The 22,500-nt window shown below is 42.9% G+C and overlaps 1 protein-coding gene across 6 annotated transcripts in view; it reads left to right on the forward strand.

The window, feature by feature from the left end:
• Nucleotides 1-22,500, forward strand: part of LOC113815816 (runt-related transcription factor 3) — a 176,156-nt gene that overhangs the window by 86,918 nt on the left and 66,738 nt on the right. For all 6 annotated transcript variants that reach the window (XM_070122125.1, XM_070122127.1, XM_070122128.1 and 3 more), the window contains exon 2: nucleotides 16,511-16,624. In XM_070122125.1, the coding sequence (XP_069978226.1) occupies nucleotides 16,511-16,624 (114 nt within the window). The remainder of the gene's footprint in view (nucleotides 1-16,510; nucleotides 16,625-22,500) is intronic.

Genomic DNA, 22,500 nt, shown 5'->3' on the forward strand with positions numbered 1-22,500 from the left:
TCTTTTCATTCTTGTTTTTTTTCTTATTAATTCCGTCCTCTTTTAAAATTTCTTCCTTCCTTCCACTTTTGTATCCTTTTCTTCTTTGGTCCCCTTTCTCATATTTTTCTTTCCCTTCTCTTCATTTTTTCGCTCCCCCGTTTCCTCTCTTTTTCCTTTTTCCCTTCATTTTCTCTCCCTTTCCTACCTTTTCTTTCTTTTCCTCTTCTTCATTTCTTCCTCTCTTTCTTATACCATTTCCTTTTTCGTAATCTCTTCCTCTCCCTCCTCTCCTTTCTCTTCCTTCTTTTTTCTTTCCTCGTGTCTTTCCTTGTCAGCTGAACGGATTGGTATGTTGGATTAGAGGATTGGGCGCAGGTAGGTTGCCTTGATTCGGGAAGACGATAGAGAGGAAGTGATTTGGTGGAATTAGAGGATTTCGTAAAAGTTCGGAAAAAGTGTCAATAATCAGATTAATAGATGATGAATTAGATAGAGATTAATAGGCAGAGTGTTATCTTTCACTGATAGATGACTGATACGAAGCTGCTCGTTTCCCAGAACTTGTCAGCAAGAAATCCATAGAATTTAAGGAAATGGAGCATAGGAGGAGAGAAGGAGGGGGGTGTTAGAAACATAGGGGGGTGAGAAGGAGGGGGTAGTTTGGTGTCGAACGCATGAAAAAGAGGAGAGAGAGGAAGTGAAAAGGTGCTGGAAACTTCGAAGGAAAGGGAGGAAGGAGAAGAGGGGAGGGGAGGGGGTGTATCGAACACGTGAAAGACGGAATCGGAGGAGGGTAGGGCTAGGGAGGGGGAGGGGGGAGGGGGGTCCTGATGGTTCCGGCGAGTGGTTGCCGTAATGAGCTCGGCACAACATCTCGTGTTCCTCACCTCCAGATGGAATTATTATTAACATTTCCCTCAGTCACATATGTTCCTGGCGAGGTCGTCGTCACAGCTGGTGGGAAGAAGGGGCGGCGATAACCTGTGAAATATGGATATAAGAGAGAGAGAGAAGAGAGAACGGAGATATTGTATTTCCCTTTCTGATATTAAAGATATTTAGATACCAGAAATAGATTTAATTAAAACATTTGTTATGCTAATATAAATGGTCTACCATCTATAAGTCATATAAGTATATCGCTGGAGATTTCTTGTCTATTTTTCTTATTTCCAAAATTCCATCATGGCATACCGCAGACATCGATATAACACTTTTATACCAATGATTGCTATAAGCTTTCGGTGCTGCTAATTCACACTTTTCTGCTTTGTCTGACGACAGCATGTATTTAGCATCATGTATTTAGCATCATTTATAATCGTTTAACAAAAGATCAGACTTCCAATAGTCTTTGTACTTACATGAGAAATACCTTTTTTAAAATCAGAAACCACCGGATTTTGTTGTTCATTTTCTTTCTTTCTTCTTTTTCTTCATCTTATTATTATGATTGTTATTATCATTATTATTATTAATCGTTTTCTTCTTTTAAAAAATACCATTGTCTCGAAGAGAAACTTTTGATGTCTAAATAAAGTAGAAAGAAAATTCGATTGGCAAGGGAGAAAGAGAAAGAGAGGGGGAGTAACTGTCGGTAAATGGTAGTCATTTCCTCGTTGTTTGTGCTTTTTTGTGATGATTTAATAGATGACGGCGATCATGAAGAAATTGCTGTGAAATGGAAGAAGGAATAATGAAAGAAAGAAAACGATAAAGGAAAGAGAGGTGGAAGGAAATCACCGAAGCAGAAGAAAGAAGGGAAAAGAGAGAAATTACTAGAACAAGACGGAAGGAAGGAAAAGAAAAGAAAAGGGAAGGAAAAAAATGAAGAAATTATTGATAGAGGAGAAAGAAGGAAAGAAAAGATTGATGGGAGGAAGGAAGTAGTAAGTGAGGCCATCATTGAGAAAATAGGAAAAAAAGTAAAGAAAAGAAGGAAGGAAGGAAGATGAAATCATTGATAAATATAGGAGAAAAAAATAGAAGAACAGAAAGAAGACACCAAGGCAATCATTAAGAAATCACGAAAACGGTTGGAGGAAGGAAAAGAAATAAAGAAGGAAGGAAAGAAAGGAGAAAAAGAAAGAAGGGAGGAAGGAGGGAAAGAATAAAGGAAGGAGTAAGCGTGGCCAACATGAAGGAATCGCTCGGAAACATTGATATTTTTTCTATATGTGTGTGTTCTGGATATTACGTTTTTTCCATTTATCTTTTGATTATTACTTTTAATGACGGCGATGTTGCACAATCACTATTATTTAATGTTATCATGTACTTATGTGTTATATCTCTTTTTTATATATATATATATATATACACATTGCAACAATTTCACTTAATGCTTTCTTTAGAGTAGCAGTGGTAGCATGGTAGCATAAAAAATCATATCTTTTATTGCTGTTGTTTGTTATATATCATTTTAAGACATGTTATTGTTTTGCACTATTATGTCGAAAGCGCTGCGATTAGTTAACCTATTGTTGTACCGTTATATTTTCAGAGATATAAATTTCGCTCACTGTTGTCGTTTTCAGTGTTGTCGCTGATGGTATATTAACGCCATTTATCAAATAGGGCGCCATACAGCTTGTTGAGAGAAGGGAAATGGAATAACGTTGTTCAGTTTTCAGACTCATCCGTACGTTTGTTGTTCACTTGAGTTTGATTGTTTATTGTAGCGTGGAATAAGTATTTTGTTCGCAGCCTGCACGGTACAACTTCTAGGTCGTGTCGCAGTGGCAAGCCGGTGCTATCTGTAGGAAATGTAATCTGGCAAATCCTCTTGCATTTGACGAGAGGGGAAATGATGTGACATTTATGGATGCAAATGAACCGTCCTGAGTGCGCAGAGTCGAGTCCGCGCACATCTCTTGTCATTAGCGTAATCAAAACCCATTGGACTATCTGTTCAATTGTTGCACATTTCGCCTTTTTTGGTATTTATGCAGAGCGCAGCGGTCGGTGTTCCATCACTTTAAAGAGCATTACGCATTACTTTGGTGTGATTCATGTCAGCTCCCGACAATTTTTTTCCGACGCCCCTGCTCGTACACACTCGCATTCACAAAATGCTGACGATTCATCCTGATTTCCATTTGCGAACTGTCTCAAATATTCAGATTCCGACCTAAAAGTTATATGTATTTTTTTCTATATACGGCTACTAAATGCGTGCACAGTTACAGTCGTATTCATATTTATTCATTTTATCACTCACTTCCGCAGTTGCCTCGCCTTGTCGCTGTCCCGCCACACCTTACCCCCCACCCCCCTGTGTCCTCTCCCCTTCTCCTCTCCTCCTCTCCCCTCCCCTCTCCTTTCCTCTCCTCCCCTACCCTCCCCTCTCCTTTCCTCTCCTCCCCTCTCCTTTCCTCTCCTCCCCTACCTTCTCCTCTCCTCCCCTCCCTTCCCCTCCCATCTCCTTCCCCTCCTCACCCTCCCTTCCCCTCCTCCGGGCTTTCATGCATCACAAGCTCATGGTCGCGTCGCCATTCCCAAATAAGGATAAAAGATCGGGATTCTGTTCCAATTAATGGAAATTAAAGATGTACAAAATTGTAAGGACTTTGGCCTGTCTTAAAAGGGCATGTCGATTGGAAGCAACGTGATGGAAGAAGGATCAGATGATTGCAAATCTGCTTAAGATGATGCTAGAACCTTCACGAACGAGGTTCAAGATGGGCCACAGGTGAGCGCATGAGTAAATCCCCATACTCATTCACAAGATGTTATGAATGAGTGACTGTACGTTGCTCTCCACATGGGATCACGTTATCCCATCCCCCTCCTCTCTCTTTCTCTCTCTATCTATCTATCTTTTCCTCCTCCTCTTCCTCTACTCTCCATTTTTCCCTTGGTGTGTGGGTGTGCGTGCACGTATGCATGTATGTGCATGTGTGCATCTTTTTGCAAATGTCGACCGCATTTGATTGCATCATGCACAATTTGAGAATTCATAAGGCCCGAACAATAAATTCGGAACGGCGGCCATAAAACTATCGCCACGGAAACGCCCAACCGCAATTAGGTGTCCCACAGGCGTGTGTCAGCTGCAAGTGGCAGTGCAGACGAGTCGAACATCTCAGCGCTCACGGACCAATCTCCCTCGAGACTGGAGGAGCAGAATGAAGCAATGCACGGCGGCAGACTAGCCTTCCGCTTGTGCGCTTCCTCTCTCGCTCTCACCTACTTGGCCACGCATCCATGGCCATAAATACCCGCATTTCAGACTAGACTAGACACCCACAAGAGTAATAGACTCCCTTCCGCTTCTCCTCCTTCGCTCCCGCCCACTCAGCCACGTACCCACACTATTACCCACAGATATCCACAATTTAGCTTTGTTAGACTACACACCCACAATACTATGAGAGGATTAGGAACCAGTGCAAGCGCCCCTCCTTTCTCGTTTCCACCCACTCAGCCACGTACCCGCACCCACAGACACCCACATCTTAGCTTTCATACACTAGACACTAAACGAAAAACGTAGAAGGACATGAACTAACGTAGACTACCTTCCGTTCCCTCGCCCTTCCTTCCCTCCTCTGCCCAACCTCCCACACACTTTATAAAAACAAAGTGAATTCTCGTAGTTTTCGCCGCCCACGTAGGAAGCGCACAGGCATCGTTGTAGGATCGTCATCACCACCCGCAGTCATCACCCTCATCACTATAATCACCATAAAGTCGAGCTGGTAATGAGCGATGCGCCCGGCCGTGATTAGTTCGCAGCACGACCACCAGATGCCACGAGTGCAAAGGTCAGGGCACAAAATGGCGGAAGACGATAGGAGGTATAATACGATCATTGTATTTAGTTCGGGGCTGACTCCTTTATAAGACCTCGAACCCATTTATTTGTTCTTCTGATGACACGCCTGTTGGTTACATAACTTCGCTAGATATTGCCAGTCCATCTCTCGGAAGTGATGAAATGACGTGCGCGATGAGTGGCGAAGGAAGTCAGGAGTTCTACGTGCATGGGGAGGAAATGTAGATAAGAATCGGGCTCTTGCTGTTTCCTTCTGCAAATAGAAGTTTTTACGTGGGTATTCCTTCACTGCCTTATCAGCGCTCATTTATCACTTTGTTTTCTGTTCGCATCGATTATCGATCTATTGTTTTCCTATTCATTTCGATATTCTTTTAAACTTCAGAACTGTATGATACTTCGATGCGATATTTTGGTCTTTCTGCATATGTATGTATATATAAATTAGTAATATTTCCGTTTAAATCCCTCTTTGACAAGTGATTTCTTCCTGTTACTGTCCCGCCAACCGTCATGACGTCATGTTTACATCACCAAATGGTCACGTGACAGTCAGTAGTTTTTGAAGCACTGTAGGTTATTTTTCTTGATATTAGACCTTATGATTGTTTAGATAACTCTGTTTTCGCCGAGAGGAATTATATCATCTGAACTACAATTCCGTTGGCATTCTAGTGATCTTAATAGACATAGCAAAATATATCTGCTTTTACAATCGCCTCTTTCATCTGGTTCCTTGTGGCGAGAACGCAAGCACTCTCGAAGCGCTCGCAGAGAAATGCATGAAGCCCGGCGTTCCCAGGCACAGCAGCGCAAACAAATTCCTTCAGTTTTCCCAGGCACAGCAGCAGCAGCAGGGTCTCTCGGACCTTCTGGGAAAACTGCGAATACTAATGAGCAGTGAAGCATAATTACATGCAAATATGATTTCCTTTTTTTTGCGTGTGTGTGTAGCGAGAGGGTCTTTGTGCGGGCTTCTACTTGCGCATGCGTGGTAACGTGGCAAGGGGCGCAACGCTTCCAGTGTCACAAATCTCGCTTTAAGGCAGCAGCGTCGCGAGAATTAATCAGGCTGGCTGGAAAGGTGGAAATCGCTTGTTAGAAAGACGAGAGCGACCGTGCCAAGACACCCACCTGGCGCCGGTCACGTGGTTTTTGTGCTTGGCAGTGAAGGATGAGTGCTTGTGTGCATTTTCTATGCCTCGAGTGAATATGTACGTGTACTCTCTCTCTCTCTCTCTCCTTTGCTCTCTTTCTCTCTCTGTCCCTTACTCTCTTTCTCTCTCTCCTTTACTCTCTTTGTCTCTCTCCTTTACTCTCTCATTCTCTCTCTCTCTCTCTCTCCTTTACTCTTTGTCTCTCTCTCCCTCTCCCTCTCCCTCTCCCTCCCCCTCCCTCTCCCTCCCTCCCTCCCTTCCTCTCTCCCTCCCTCCCTCCCTTCCTCCTTTCCTACCCCCCTCTCTCTCTCCCTTCCTCCCTCCCTCCCTCCCTTTTACAACCTCTCCATCTCTTTCTAACCCTCTTCTTCCCCTTCTCCCTCTTCCTTCTATTTCTTATCTCCCTCTCACTTTCTGTCTCTTTCACTCGAATATTTAGCATTTTCTTGCACCCTCCCCGACTCGCAGAGGGTGTCTGGAGCCATCGGCTATTGACAGTAGATGATCACAGCCGACAACACGAACCTATAATTACCAAACATGCTAACTCATCGTCCATGCACTATAGCCCCCTCCCCCGCCCCGACGTCCGCCTTGGAACTTACTCATTCACAAGATGTTACTACACCATTCATGAAGCCGGAGTCATTCTATAGTTGCTAGGTTGGTGATGCGACGTGTAAAGTGTTGTGGATATCTTTTATTTATTTTAGGGGGGTGGGTGGAGTGAACATGTAATGTTGAGGACTCTGTGTGGGAGATTGTATAGGAGATTGGTGGGTCGTCGTGTAGTTTCGTCTGTGAGTGGCGGTGGTGTGTGTTGTGTGTATGTGTGTGTGCTTGAGTGTGTGTGTTTTCGTGTCTGTATTTCTGTATATGCGTGTATGTTTATATTTATGTGTGTGTGTGTTATGATCCATTTGCGTGTTTCTGTGTGTGCGTGCGCGCGCATGTGTGTCTATCTGCCCGTGTGTGCGTGTGCGTGTCTGCCATGTGGCGTCTAACATTCGCGTATGTAAAAAAAATACACAAGGTACAAAACCCCGGAGCTGTTCCACACCACACAGATCTCATTAAGACAAAACTGATGGACTGTTAGCCATATCAAAAGCTCATTGTTGATTAAGCGTAAGATCAATCCCACCATCAACACAGAAAAAAGAAAAGAAAAAAAAGTTATCCACCTCTGACGTGATTAACAGCGACATCTGCATGAATTGGCTGACGTGTTTATTATTACTACAGCCCTTCCGTAATTGCGCTGAAATCTTGCAAGGAAACAATTTAGACATCAGGATCACGGCTAAGTGCGAACACGGACTACGGACTCGAGTAGAACCGGTGGCAGAGTCCCACGTCCTAAGAAGGAGGGAGGGAGAGAGAAGCAGGGAGAGGGAGAGAGAGAGAGAGAGATAAGCAGGGAGAAGCAGGGAGAGGGATAGAAAGAGAGAAGCAGGGAGAGGGGGGAAGAAGGAGAGAGAGAGAGAGAAGCAGGGAGAGGGAGGGAAGCAGAGAGAGAGAGAGAGAGAGAAGCAGGGAGAGGGAGGGAGGGAGGCCAGTCAGCGCTAATTGTGGGAAGGCTGCTTAATATCTCTGTATTAATTTTCACTAACGTTTTGTGTGTAGGCTTGGCGGGGATGGGTAGGTGGGGGGGGGGGGAAGGAGGCACGGGAGGAGACGAGGGGAGAGGGGTACAGGACAGGGGAAGGGGAAGGGGACAGAGGAGGCAAGGAGAGTTAGAAGAAGGAAGAGGAGAGATGAGGAAAGGGGGAAGAGGAAGCAAAGGCAGGGTGTAAAACATGGAAAATGCTTGCGGGTAACGGTCCGGCGATGTGTATATAAGGGCCGTTATGTCTTTAAATAAAATGGAAGAAGATTCTAAATTGCAGCGTGTCCAAGCGGGCCTCAGTGAAGGCGGCCTAAGAGACTTCCTGTCGGCGTCTCGGTCGGAAGTTATCCGCCTCGGTGATCATGTTTTTTAGTGTTGTGATTGTTGTTTTGTTATTGTAGTTCTTATTATTATCATTATTATTATTATTATTATTATTATTATTATTATTATTATTCTATTACCATCATCATCATCATCGTTATCATCATCATCTTCATTATTACTTTATTATTATTGTCATTATTGTTATTATTATTATTGTTGTTATTATTATTATTATTATTATTATTATTATTATTATCATTATTATTATTATTATTATTATTATTATTGTTATTATTGCTGTTGTTATTATTATTATTATTATTACTATTATTACTATTATTATTATTATTATTATTATTATTATCATTATTATTATTATTATTATTGCTATTATTATTATTATTATTGTTATATCATTATTATTATTATTACTATTCATAATTATTGTGATTGTTGTTATTATTATCATCATTATTAATCATATTATTATAATCATTATTATTATTGTCGTTGCTGCTATTATTATCACTGTTATTATTATTTGCTATCCATGTTAGTGTTCTTATGTTTGTCTTCTTGGTCTCATCCTCACGATTTTCATTATTGTTGTTAATGTGATTTAATAGTGGAAATGAGTGTTTTATTTTGAGTGCGACTTTTATCACCAGGTAATTCTTTTTTATTGTGATGGGGTTGATGAGTAATGGTATTAAAAGGGTTGCCTTTACTTGTGTTAAAAAGCAGGTAATTTTTATGTTCCTGTTGTTGTTATCTTATTATTTTGTTAGCATTAATAATGCTATTGTTAGTGTTTTTTTTTTGGCTCTTGTTATTATTATTGTTATTATTGACATAGTAGTTGTTATTGCTATTATTATTTTTATTATTATGATCATTTTTATTATTATTGTTACAACTACTGCAACCACTACTATTATTGTGATGATAATAGCAGCAGTTGTTGTTTAAATTAGTAGTTGTAGTAAAAATACCATAATCATCAACATTATTTTCATTCATGTTACACGAAACATAAACTTTATTATCTAAGAATACGGGAAAAGGTCGTAATGAAACACTTTTAAGATATACGTAATGCGCTTCCTTAATTATGCCGACAAAATCATTCATTATGAATTTGCGAATCTGACAGTCATTTCAAAGGGAGTTCATTGTGACATGTAGAAGGTGTAGATGGCAATGTCACCTCGCAAGAATTATATTTGGTGTGGCTCGATTAAGTGTTTATCATGATACATGCATTTCTGATTAATGTTTAATCGGAATTCAATCGGAATATATATAGTGCATCTCTTGCGTGGCGAAGTCAGTCATTCTCATTCATAGTTTTTAAAAAACTATATGTTGTTATGAAGGCAAATGAGAGACGTCTTGGCGCCGGCTGCTGGCAAGGCGGACGGCAAAGTGTCCATTGTGTTAACAGTGACCTTCACAAACACAGGATTTGCCTGGTCGTCACCCCGCTGTCTTCGCCGTGAGAGAATGTCGTTCAAGTTCGATCACGAATCGAAGGAAACCCCAGTTCTTCGTAATGGCAGCGGGGAAGGACGACACCTGATCGGGAAGCACAAGGCCAATCGCCAGTGAGATGCGATGTAATATTCACTAATGTCGTTGATGACGAGAATTATCCGCTATCGTGTGTCGTTGTGAAAGTTAAGAGGGTAATTTCACGGGGTAGAATCCAAAATCGATCCAAGCGTCGATATAGTTAGTTTGCTCGTTCATTTTTAAGATGATAATGGCATCGTTTGAGTAAAATAGACGAGGAAGATTTTTTTTCTTCTTTGGACATGGGTCACTGAGACACTCGGTTGCCTTGGAGGCGAGTGTTGCCAAGGCGATCTTTGTGTTATGTTGCCTTGGTCAGTATTGCAGCGTGTTGTCACGGGATGCGGGAACACCTGATGGCGTCATCACAACGCGCCGACCCTGAACATGAACTCAAAAGTCGTGAACTTTATTCGTTTGGAGACATGGTGGCTGCTCGTTTATCCGGTCGTGTGATCCCGTGTTACATGGTCGCGTCTGGCGGTGGCGACAGAGGAACTGCATCGCCGGCTGCCGGTGTGTCTGCCTCCGCGGGCGTTCTTGCGGCGTTGCGATTTTGCCGTGATAAAAAGCGCTAATTCCTGCGCCGGCGGATGTATGGGGGCGGCCACGAACCCGCCCGCGATGAACACAAACAAAGATCGAGCGATGGCGTCTTGAGGCGCAATTTCCCCAGGATTCGCGGATGGGATTTTTCTCCAAATTCTTACCAGAATTGTCGCTCTTAAAGCACCATGAAGTTGCAGCAGGATTACTTTCTTGCAGAACCCGAGTATGTTCTCCCTTGCAAAAAGCAAAGCAACGAAAAATAGCGATAGAGTGCGACTTCCCGGCCCATATCATCAAGACAAATCACCCTGAATGCTGCATCAAAGGTTTAGCATTATGCTGCCTTAAGTCACACCCAAAAGGAAGGAGACAATTTGTTTTCTGCAATAGCATAGACTGAAAGTCGCAGTAACTGCTAGTGTGTCCCAGAAATCTATTTAAGGACATATTCTTTACCCGGTCTATCTCCATAATTTTGTCATTGCATCACACGGTCAATCTGAAACTATATGGCGATGACGTAGCATTTCACAATGCAGGGGTTGACTCTGCAATTCAAAGGACAAATAGTAACCGAAAATTTGCCGACATGGAGCTGCGTCCGTCGCGAAGAATCCCGACTGGACAAAAATCTAAGGGTGTAATCTGCAGTGAAAAAATGGCGGTAAATGCCCTGGCTTTAGTACTGAAACCACTGCTTCATCCCTCGGTCCAAGCAAGAGACGTTGTTGGTCGCTGTATATAGGATAATGCACGCGCTTGTCTCTTTCCTATAACGAAGTTCCGTTCTCCGCGCTGATGTCGGGGTTCGAATCCGCGCGTTCGGTGTCATTTCCTGCCATCCGAAAATATTTACGAGAAATGGATGATATTCCGACGTGGGTCATCCGCGCGATCTGCGAAATGTTTGCGCTCCGAGCCATTAGAGAATACGAGAGCTGCGACGCGTTCTGGCTGCGCCTCCATGCATGCTATCGGACAGTTTCATGACGTAATAGGATAAGCGTCACTCGTGATTTCCTGCCTCTCGACGACCACGTGACCCGTCCATCCCGGCCGCCGCTCGCGACGCCGTGGTGCATGCTGTGCTCAGGACAATTACTTCTTATCTCATATGTATAATTATGTGTGTGCATAGATATATGAATATGTATATATATATATATATATATATATATATATATATATATATATATATATATGTATATGTATATATATATTATATATTATATATTATATATATTATATAATATATAATATATAATATATAATATATAATATATAATATATAATGTATAATATATAATATATAATATATAATATATAATATATAATATATAATATATATATATATATATATATATATATATATATATATATATATATATATATATATATATATATATATATATATGTTATGTATATATACATATGTACATATATAAAGAGAGAGAGAGAGAGAGAGAGAGAGAGAGAGAGAGAGAGAGAGAGAGAGAGAGAGAGAGAGAGAGAGAGAGAGAGAGAGAGAGAGAGAGAGAGACTAAGGGGGGGGAGGGAGGGAGGAAGGAAGGGAGGGGGAGACAGAGAAACAAACAAGCAAAGACGGAAAAAAATGATAACTAGAAAGACGATAGACAGATAATAATGATAATTATTTGTATCCGTACGTTGATGCTACGATACTCCATATCCAGTTAGTTTTACATCCATGAAATTTATTAATACTTTTCGATTTAAAGATTATCGTATAAAATTCAGTCTAGATTCTCCAGACCTCACTAGAAAATCTCTGTTTCCCCAGCTGTGATCATATCAATGTATATATTATTTATGTATCCTGCAGATTATTCCCGATTCACAAGATCATGCTATTTCCGCCTGTATCTTCATATTTACTTTTATTCATTTATTCATGATTATCAAACTTTACGTTATCTCTCACTTCAAAAAACGGACGTTATGCTTGCGAAGGAAATCTTTTAAAATGCTCTTCAGTTCTATCGTGAATAAAACATTCAAGATATTGCCTTTTTTTCCTTCTACGTTAGTGTGGCAGGAAACCTATTGTATGTATGACAGCGTTGTGGGACAAAAAGTTGGTTTAAGGTATGTTTTTTTTCCTTCTCTTTGTATATTCATATTTATTTTATTTGTTTCATGTCTATATTCTAAGTTACCGAATGTTGGGTTTGAAGTGCATTGTAAGATCGGACTTTTTGAGGTATCATGGTGCTGTCTAACAGGCGCAGCGGTACGCATGCACTTGCGGGTTGTGTTCATTTGCTGAGAGCTTTGTATGAGTATGTGTGCTTGTGTGTGTGCGTGCGTGTATGTGTGCGTGTGCGTGTGTGTGTGTGTGTGTGTGCGTGTGTGTGTGTGTGTGCGTGTGCGTGTGCGTGTGTGTGTGTGTGTGTGTGTGTGTGTGTGTGTGCGTGCGTGTGTGTGCGCGTTTGCGTGGATAATATAACAAAAAATCAATAGATTAATTTCGAAACCATATTCTTATACCTTATACGGAATAACAACGTAGCTCCCCAAGCCCGGAATCTTCCAAACAAGCAAACGCAGACCCACGTAGCATCCGCAGAGACACTTGGGGTTTCGATAAGGCTTGTCTGGCTTGCTCCCGTGAAGGACACCGCTGCCTCCTGTTAGATAAGCTGGGTTGCTAGTTCCCTCGAGAAGGTTATGTCACGCCCTCCAAACAGAATCCCAAGAGCTGTTTTTTCGGCCAAATACCACCGATGCGGAAAGATTATGAAGTCACCTAAGATAAAGAACATTCATATAAGGTCAGCTATGACGTCAGAGAGAGAGAGAGAAGAAAACAAACAACCGGCGTCTCTTCGTTACGCCATGGCGCCGACTTCGAGTTTTCCGGTCGCCGTGTCTCCCGGCGCCGAATCAGCTGATGACACGACGGAGATTGGGTGCGATAGATGTTATTGTTTTGTAATTGTTGGTGTTGGTGTTGCTGTTCTTGTCGTTAGCGTTAGTTGTAGTAGTAGTTCTGGTGGTGATGGGGGTAGACTAGTGGTCGTAGGTGTAGAACGGGTGGCCGTGGTAGTAGTACTACTACTGTTAGTAGTGGTGGTGGTGATGGTGGTCGTAGTAGTAGTAGTGGTAGTGGTGGTGGTTTTATGAATAGTAGTAGTAAAAATAGTAGTAGTAGCAGTAGTTTCAGCAAAAATATCACTTGCATCATTTGTTATTACATGCAATTTTCAGAGAATAACAGTAAAGTAGTTAATAGAATAACCTTTAAAGATAGTCTCCTCGTGCTGATTAGGCCAAAAAGAAGCAATTCCGCGGTAATTTGCAATCCATACTTAGCGTGATTTCGCCACTAGCTATGTGATTTCTCTGTGCAGTATTTATTTCTAACATTTCTCTTTTTCTTGCTCCTTTCCGCATCCGTGGATTATTCTCTGGGAGATCCTTGAGGTCCATTCAACCTGCTTTTCGTCGGCGAGTGCAGCCTTCCCCGGGACCCCATGCTATCTCCGTTTTCTGTTGGGTCGTTCTTCTTTTGTTTTTGTTGATGTGTGGACCGTATTGTTTTTCGGAATACGCTCGGCACCCGAAGGTTTTACGATTCCTGAACAACATGTTGCACATTCAAATGATTTAAATGTGTGCAATCTGCATCGGAATGATATGCAATAAGGGAACAAGCAAATACTGTACACGACTGTTTTCTGGGAAACGTTTATGCCTTAACCCTGTATGTAACATGGCCACAACCACCCGAGCAAAAACAAAATTCGTGTTTTATTTCTATAATGCAAGGAAAGGTGGCTTCTTTGTTTCATTATGGTCTGTTAGCATTAGATTGCCAGTGGCGGTATCCCTGCTCCGGAATTGTAAACAAGACAGAGACATCGACGATTGTTTAGGGCAGTGGCAGGCGATAGCGGGTGATTTAGATCTTGTGCGGAAAAGCGCGCAAAACATCCGATTTGTGTGTGTGTGTGTGTGTGTGTGTGTGTGTGTGTGTGTGTGTGTGTGTGTGTGTGTGTGTGTGTGTGTGTGTGTGTGTGTGTGTGTGTGTGTGTGTGTGTGTGTGTGTGTGTGTGTGTGTGTGTGTGTGTGTGTGTGTGTGTGTGTGTGTGTGTGTGTGTTGTGCGGGGAGATTCCTCTGCGTGCATGAGCGAGAATAAACATGCACATCCTTTACGCGATGCGTGTACAGACATCACGTCCATTTATCAAAACATGCAAGGGTACATGCGTCCTCACACGTTTAGGTGGTCGCGTGCCCTCATACACGCCTTGGTGTTTATACGAGCACATGCACATGGGCTCGTGTATGCAAGCTCGTTCAATTCTCTCTCTCTCTCTCTCTCTCTCTCTCTCTCTCTCTCTCTCTCTCTCTCTCTCTCTCTCTCTCTCTCTCTCTCTCTCTCTCTCTCTCTCTCTCTCTCTCTCTCTCTCTCTCTCTCTCTCTCTCTCTCTCTCTCTCTCTCTCTCTCTCTCTCTCTCTCTCTCTCTCTCTCTCTCTCTCTCTCTCTCTCTCTCTCTCTCTCTCCCTCCCATCCTCTTCCCTCTCCCGCTCCCTCAGTATCCCTCCCTCCTCCCCCCCCACCCTCTCTCTCTCTCTCTCTCCTCTCTCTCTCTCTCTCTCTCTCTCTCTCTCTCTCTCTCTCTCTCTCTCTCTCTCTCTCTCTCTCTCTCTCGCACACACACACGTATTTATATATATGTGTGTGTGTGTGTGTGCGCGTGTATGCGCGCGCGCTTTAAAGACATGTAAACACATGTATGCATAGCAAACATCTCACTGCCGCATATTACAGATGATTTTGCGATAATCAGGAGAGATGAGTACTTGTTCCAGAACACGCAATGCCGCTCAGAATAAAGGTAAATTGCTCCTTATCGGGAAATCAGACCACGCCTCGCTGCCTTCCTCTTTTTTTCCCCTCGTCCTGCGCCACGGGAAAGGGAGCGACGAGGTAGAGCGCGATGGCTAACGACCGCTTGTGTTATCTTACTAGTTGTGCTGAAGGTTATCCTTCCGTGTGTTATGAATATATAACTAATTTACAGTTGTTATTTCTCTATGTACTACCCAGTTCTTGTATTCATGTGTTTCATATATAATTAATCTCCAGTTGATTTCAAGTGTTGATTGTGTAACTAGTCATCTGTTATTCCTAACGTGATGTATTCGAAACTAGTCCCCTCCCAGTTATTTCTCGTATAATAAATGTAACGAATGATATAACAGATCTCCAATTATGATCCATGTGTTTTGAATGCACAAATAACCTCCCCGAGAACTGGAACCCACGCACTCTGACTGACCTACAAAGAACAGAAAAGTTCTGTTATTTCTAAGTGTGAACTAGATTGTGTGGGTTCAAATCTTTGTCAGGGAGGTTATTTATACATCATATCACTGCGTCACTGACTAAGCATGTTTTCTTCTGTGGTTATATAAGGGAGTGAGTTATTTTAATGGATTGTTTTCTTTAAGTTTAGGTTGCAGTTATAACCGGTGGAAAACTGGTTGTTATTGTATTTGTGGCTGATGTTCAGTCTCTCTCGCTGAAAGTATGTGTTTATATGTTGATATTTAGATATATACATATATCCACATATCTAACTACCTACATACGTACATACATATTTGCATATATACATATAAACATTTACACATACGTACATGTGTGTGTGTGTGTGTCTGTGTGTAGATATATATGTATGCCTGTGTGTGTATCAGTTGATCATTTGAATTGTATTTAGGTACTCTTCAAAGTGTTTGCACATGTATATTATATTGGTACCCAGAAGAAAATAGTATTTTCTGCTAGTATTTGTATTTCCAGTAGAGCAGGGCAAGCATCTTAAAGAAATTAAGCATTAAGTGCATTAATGATGATAAAATGCAATCATGCAATTGATATGTTAACTTTTATGAAAAAAAGTATTTATGTTTGTAATTTCACGTAATTTCAGTCATATTTGTATTTGTGGTTTTGAAATAAGGAATAAGGTCATTTCTATTTCTATTGGTGTTTTAGTCATAACATAAAAAGTATTACTATTTGCATTTGTGTTCGGAACTCTGTCTTGCTTCGGAACCCTCCGAGGCCTCTAAGTAAATATTCATTATTTAATTATATCTGCAACTGACAAATACTAAAATTACCTTTGATAACACCAATAAAGGACCATATGATTACCTAACATTATATTGTGGCTGCCTACAACTTTCATTGTTTACATGCAAATGCTATGGTGACGTCATTCGCGGAGGGCGAGATGGACAACTTGTCCAGGACGCCAAAGTAAGAGGTTCCGAACGGTCAAAACATCTCGTCCATCTTGTCAAATTTGTTGGACAAAGGGTTCTGAACTCACAAATATTTATCCATCTATGTATATCTTTATAATCATTGTTATGGACGTACATGCGTTGGTGTGTGCGAGCGAGCATGTGTATTCACGTTCCCACACGAAGGTCGAAAGATCGCCTCCTCCCGCAGAGGCGCTGCATGCGAGACTAACGCAGGCTGCTTTCTCCTCCCGCAGGCAAGAGCTTCAACCTGACCATCACCATCAGCACGTCACCGCCCCAGGTCACCACCTACTGCAAGGCCATCAAGGTCACGGTCGACGGCCCTCGGGAACCTCGCTCCAAAGCACGTGAGTACATCCACTCCTTTGCCACCCTCCCCCTCCACCACACTCGCCTCCCTTCCCTCCTTCCCTCCTCCCGTCCTCCCTTGTCTCCTCCTCCTTTTCCTCGCCCTCTCTTTTTCCTCCCCGTCGTCGTCGTCCTACTCCTCCTCCTTATTTCACACCACTCTGTTTTGCCTCCCTTACACCCATTTTCTCTTTTCCTTTACCACTTCTGCCTTTAGTTTTTGGTTCCTTTGGGCAGAAAATATTATCGCAGTCGATCACTCTCTCTCTCTCTCTCTCTCTCTCTCTCTCTCTCTCTCTCTCTCTCTCTCTCTCTCTCTCTCTCTCTTCTCTCTCTCTCTCTCTCTCTCTCTCTCTCTCTCTCTCTCTCTCTCTCTCCCTCTCTCTCTCTCGCCGTCCATAATTTTCGTCGGCGCAGGCATTTAGATCCGCGGATATCTATTATCATGCGTTATTGCAGCGCAAGGTTTATATCCCTATTCACACCGCCGTCCCAAATTACCCTCGACAGATATTTACCGCGACCAGGCAATGAAAGGTGTGGGTTTAGTGCCCCTTATTAAACGTGATGAATGTATGTAAATTGCCGCCGCGTCCGAGGTGTAAGGTGGCAATTGCAGGCCGATTCCTGCGTTCGGTGATCCATCTTTCGCCACGGCAACTCTCGCCCGGGCGTGGAGGGGCTACGCGGGACTCACTGCATGGCGAGTTTTCACGTGTTGATGCACTCGGTAGTTTCGTGTAACGCGATCGCCGTAATCGCCTTGCGTGTATTGCGCTTCACCCCTTTTCCCTCCCCTCTCGGTTTTCCCCTTCGCTCTCCTCTCCCCTATCTCTTCCTTCCTCTTCCCTCCTCTCCCTTCCCCCCTTTTTTTGAGAGGAGAGAATTCATATTTAGCAAGTATGAAAATTATAGTTTATGACTGCTGATGATGTTTCGAATCAAGCAATGATTACACACTCATTAGTTGCGTCGATTATGCTTCGCTTTTTTTTTCTCTCTCTCTTGAACATCATAATTTATACATCGCAAAATCCCTAATTCCTCTTCCGTTATCTTACCCTCTATTGCCATTTGTCTTAGCCTTCTATCTGGCTTCGCCGCCTCTCCGCCTCTCGCCCGCAGACACAAAGATCAGTGATTTAAGACTTAATTTTGATGTATTGCAATGCGTATCCTGGGGTCCCGTAGTCCAGTGTGGGCTCTGCCTGACAGTACCTTCCGTTTTCTTTAAGGGGATACTTTATGAAGTCATTTATCCGGCATTATAATGATTGATATTCATTTTTTTATCTGCAATTGCGTTTGGGCTTTATTTTATCTTAATACCGATCGTCAGCAGTGCCGGCCGCCAATCAGACATCAGGAAAGGGGTCATTTTCTTATCGTTGGGGGATTATACAAATCGTAGGAAGTAACTTGCTGACATGAATGTTAAATCGAGAGATGCATCTATATTCTTCGTGGAAATTCGTGTATAGAAACACAGATATATACTCACACACATCCACAGACGCACATCCACATGCACCATCTTGTCCTCCTCCGTACCGCCTTCGCATCAGGCAGTTTTATCGTTGTCTGGACGTGATGCAATATGCGTCGGAATCTGAGTAGGAAGTCCTCTATGGGTTTCAATTTCCTTTATTAGTCGCCGGCCCGTCGCCCTCGTCCCCGCGTGTTGACATCGCGCGTTAAACGATCCTCCCCGGGTGGCTGGGGAGAGGAATGCGGCCGGAGGTGCGCCTGGGGCCCCGGGGTCGCGCTCTTATTGCTGATTGTCGATACATGACGGTCCGCGGTGTTCGCTGCCGACGATAAAGGAGCGACGTGAGTCTATTTCCTAATGGAGTGGGAGAGTTTCGCAGCGTTTATGTTAATTACCCGCTTTTAAGAGGGGAGCGGAGCGATTGGGAGTGAGGAATGGGGGAGGGGGTAATGTGAGGATAAAGGTCATGTGATCTAAGGCAGTTTGGGAATAAGTCAGCGTTTGGATAAGTTGAAAAGAAGCGAATATCCGGGAAGATCGTCGTTGTTGATTGCCGTCGGCGAGCAGCACGTGACGGTCACCGCCGTCGGTTCCTTCACTCGGACTCACGCCGGGGCTTCAGCGCGGTGCTTTTGTCGCCGTGGCAACTCACCGGCAGTTCGCAAGTTACGAAATTAGCAGGAATGGCGTCGCGAAGACATTGGGAGCTGAACTAATTGATTCTCGGTCGAGATTGTCGCCCGACGGAAGGCTGGCGCGCCCCCGGCGGAGATAATGGCGGTCCTGTTTGTCGTCTGCGCAGGCGCGTGTGAACACCCGTCCCTCAGGTGTCCCGATTCTCTCGAGCGGATTTGACTTCTGTGTTACGAAGCGGCGCTGAAATCCTCAGTGGGCGAGAGGAGGCGGGGCAAAGACAGGCCTTTGCTCTAATTGCGTGTTTGCGCGCTTAATAAATGAGACACGTCTTTTTCATCCGCCTATTTCCGTTATTCCTTTTTTTTCGCGTCGAGGATGGACGTATGCGGATACATATTTATGAATTTTACGGAGGGCCTTCACCGCATGTAGGTTGCGCGAAAGGAACCGTGAAAATATGTATTTAGGTGAATCGTATCGTCTTTATCTCCTCCTTTCCCTGCCTACTCCTTCCCTCCCCTTTAAGTGTTCCCTTCACTCCCCCCCTTCTTTCCCTTCTCCCTTTATCCTTCCCTTTTCCATGCGTGGCCATCTCCCTCCCTTCCTTTTAGGTGTTCATCTTCTCTTTTCTTCTTCTCTCTTTCCCTCCTTCACTATAGGAGGCTCCCACCCTCTTTAGCCTCCTCTTTTCCCCGCTTCTATTTCCCTCCCTTCCCTCTAGGTGACTCCGCCTTTCCTACCCTCTCTATGGGTGTCCATAAGTCCTCCCTCCCCTCTTCCTCCCCTTCCCACAACCCCTCAACCCTCCACCCTCCACCCCCACCCCCTCCCTCACCCCCACACCCACACCCATACACCAAGCCACCCACGTCCCGACATGCATGAGGGAGAGAGAGTGTGTTCTCCCACCGTATCGTTATGTATTTTGGCCAAAGTACGCTTATTAATCACAAATATTTATAGCAGGCGGAACTTGATGTATGGCTTTCGGAGGGTTACAAGTAGGAGGGCAAGCGGAAGGGGTGAAACAGAGATATTACACGCATATGAACGCTCAGAAAGAATGGAGAGAGAGAGAGAGAGAGAGAGAGAGCGAGAGAGAGAGAGAGAGAGAGAGAGAGAGAGAGAGAGAGAGAGAGAGAGAGAGAGAGAGAGAGAGAGAGACGACGACGACGACGACGACGACGACGACGACGACGATAACGGAATAGCTTTAGGGAATCAAATTACTATGAGACGTTAAAAAATTATAAGATATCAGTGGAAATTTATCTGGAAAAAGTTGATATGCGGTATATGTTCCATATCACTATGGCGTAGCCTTATGTAGTTCAGAGATGGTTCGATTACGAATATGCTGCTGATCTTGAATGAATAAAATGGTATGTTCATAACACGGGTTGTAACTATCCATTCACGCGTAGCCTTAAACCGGTTACCACAACCATTAACCTGCGTAAGTACTGTATTACCGTTGAAAATTAGTATCATATACAATCTATAATATTTGCTGATAAAGTTTATTCGGTTTCTGAAGGTTACTGCTTTAAAATTAATGTAATTATGTTAGATAAAGAGATATTATCATGAAACTAATGGAATTGTCTAAAGCAGTGCTGTATTTAGACAATAGAAAAACTATATCTGACGGTAAAAGTAGAGGGAAACATATTTTTCGTTGACAGCTTAAGGAAATGCGGGATGTAATTCCAAACAAAATATGTATTCGGTTATATTTATAATGTAGAAGTCTGTAGTAGGAGAAGGGGTATAGAAGGAAGACGTTTGGTAATAAAATGAAAGGGAAGTGGATACAAAATAGACGGAATACAAACACAGTAACGTGCGTAAATAGAAAGAAAAAGAATGAAACCAACATTGTAAGAAAGGAATGGAAATGGCTTCGTTTCATATTTTTTATTCATTCATGTATTTATTTTCATTGTGGTTGTGTCTCATTTCAAAAGATCCCATATTACATGGCTAAGCAGTAATAACCTTTTGCTTCATATGTTCCCCGGGGCTATGCAGATAAGTTTGATATATATAAGTTACACAAGTTATATGAAGTTATCACTGGCGTTGCTCCCCAGCGATCCAAATTATGCCGTAAATAAGAACGCCGTCAAAGGCTGACGTCGGCGTTCGTTTGCCTGAACCCTTTTGAAAATCTACTCGTTATATTTGTTACAGCGTCGACCGGAGTAAGTTTAGATATCAGATTTAAATGAGAATACGTAACGTATTACACTGCGAGAGGTCCATGATATATTGGAGGTCCTAACTTTTGACAAATAATGATTCATGAGGATGGAGAGTGGGTGGGAAAGCGGGGGAAGGGAGGGAAGGGAGGGAGTAAACAGCGTCTTAATGAAACCTCGAAGACAGCTGTCGGTGAGGTTGTCGTTGCGTCACTCCCGATTGGCTTTTGGTTGGCGATTACGATGGCCAGTTGGTTGTAATTAATATCCCGTGGAGGCACGCGCGTGGGGATTGGAAAGGTGCGGATTCGTGAGAGGGAGAGAGAGAGAGAGAGAGAGAGAGAGAAAGGGAGAGAGAGAGAGAGAAAGGGAGAGAGAGAGAGAGAGAGAGAGAGAGAGAGAGAGAGAGAGAGAGAGAGAGAGAGAGAGAGAGAGAGAGAGAGAGAGAGAGAGAGAGAGAGAGAGAGAGGAGAACAACAGTAGCGGGATTGTTCGAGATATTAATGGTTTTGATGAACACCGATTATTAACAAAGAAATCACATCCGGTGGGATACTCGTGGGGCGCCGCAGCAAATTACTTTCAGCAGCTTGCCACCAGATCCTTCCCTTCGGCTTCCTTTTTTTCGTCTCCTACTTGTTTAATTCACCGAGAGACAGAGAAAAAGTGGAAAAATATATCCTCTTTTATATGTTTTTTGAAAGATTACGAATATACGTGTCTGATCTATCTCAAAAACCGTTTCATGCCCGAGTGTTCCAACAATGCGCGTGACGTCATCATTCGCGCGGGAAACCTTTTTTATTATTATTGTTACGCGCCTCATATGTTGAGTGCTGTTGTTCTCTCCATCTTGCGGTGTCCTTGCCACATTCCCACCAAAGAAGCCTGAAGGTCATCGCTATGCTATCTCAGGCTCTATTTTTGCCCCTCTTGCTATCTGCACCCCCTCCCCCTCCCCCCCTCCCTGCCACGATGTCTGCCATGCCCACGGATCCCGACATCCTTCAGTCTTCAAATACGAATTCTGGTCTATGTTATCTCCCCGCCCCCCTCGGCGATCTAGCAGGTTATCTATCTTATCTATCTGCTTATCTCTCCCCCCGCCTAGTCCGCAGTTATTTCGAATAATGATATATTCTTTCCGAGGTTGTAAGGATAGTGTTCTCTCATGTTCTTTGTGTGCAAAGTTTTCCATAGCTATTATTGTTATCATAATTATTGTTGTTGTTGTTGATTTTATTATTATTATTATGATTATTATTATTATTGATATTATCATTATTACTATCGTTATTATTATCATTATTATTATCATCATAATCATTATCGTCATCAGTACCATCATCATCATTATTGCTATCATTATTATCATTATTATTGTTATCATCATCATCATCAATCACCATCATTACAATCATCATTATCGTCAACATAATCATCATCATAGTCATTATCGTCATCATTACCATCATCATCACCATCGAAATCATTATTATCATTATCGTCATCATCACAATCGTCATCATCATCATTATTTTCATATGAT

This window comes from Penaeus vannamei, chromosome 5 (assembly GCF_042767895.1).
Source record: "Penaeus vannamei isolate JL-2024 chromosome 5, ASM4276789v1, whole genome shotgun sequence".
NCBI lineage: Eukaryota > Metazoa > Arthropoda > Malacostraca > Decapoda > Penaeidae > Penaeus > Penaeus vannamei.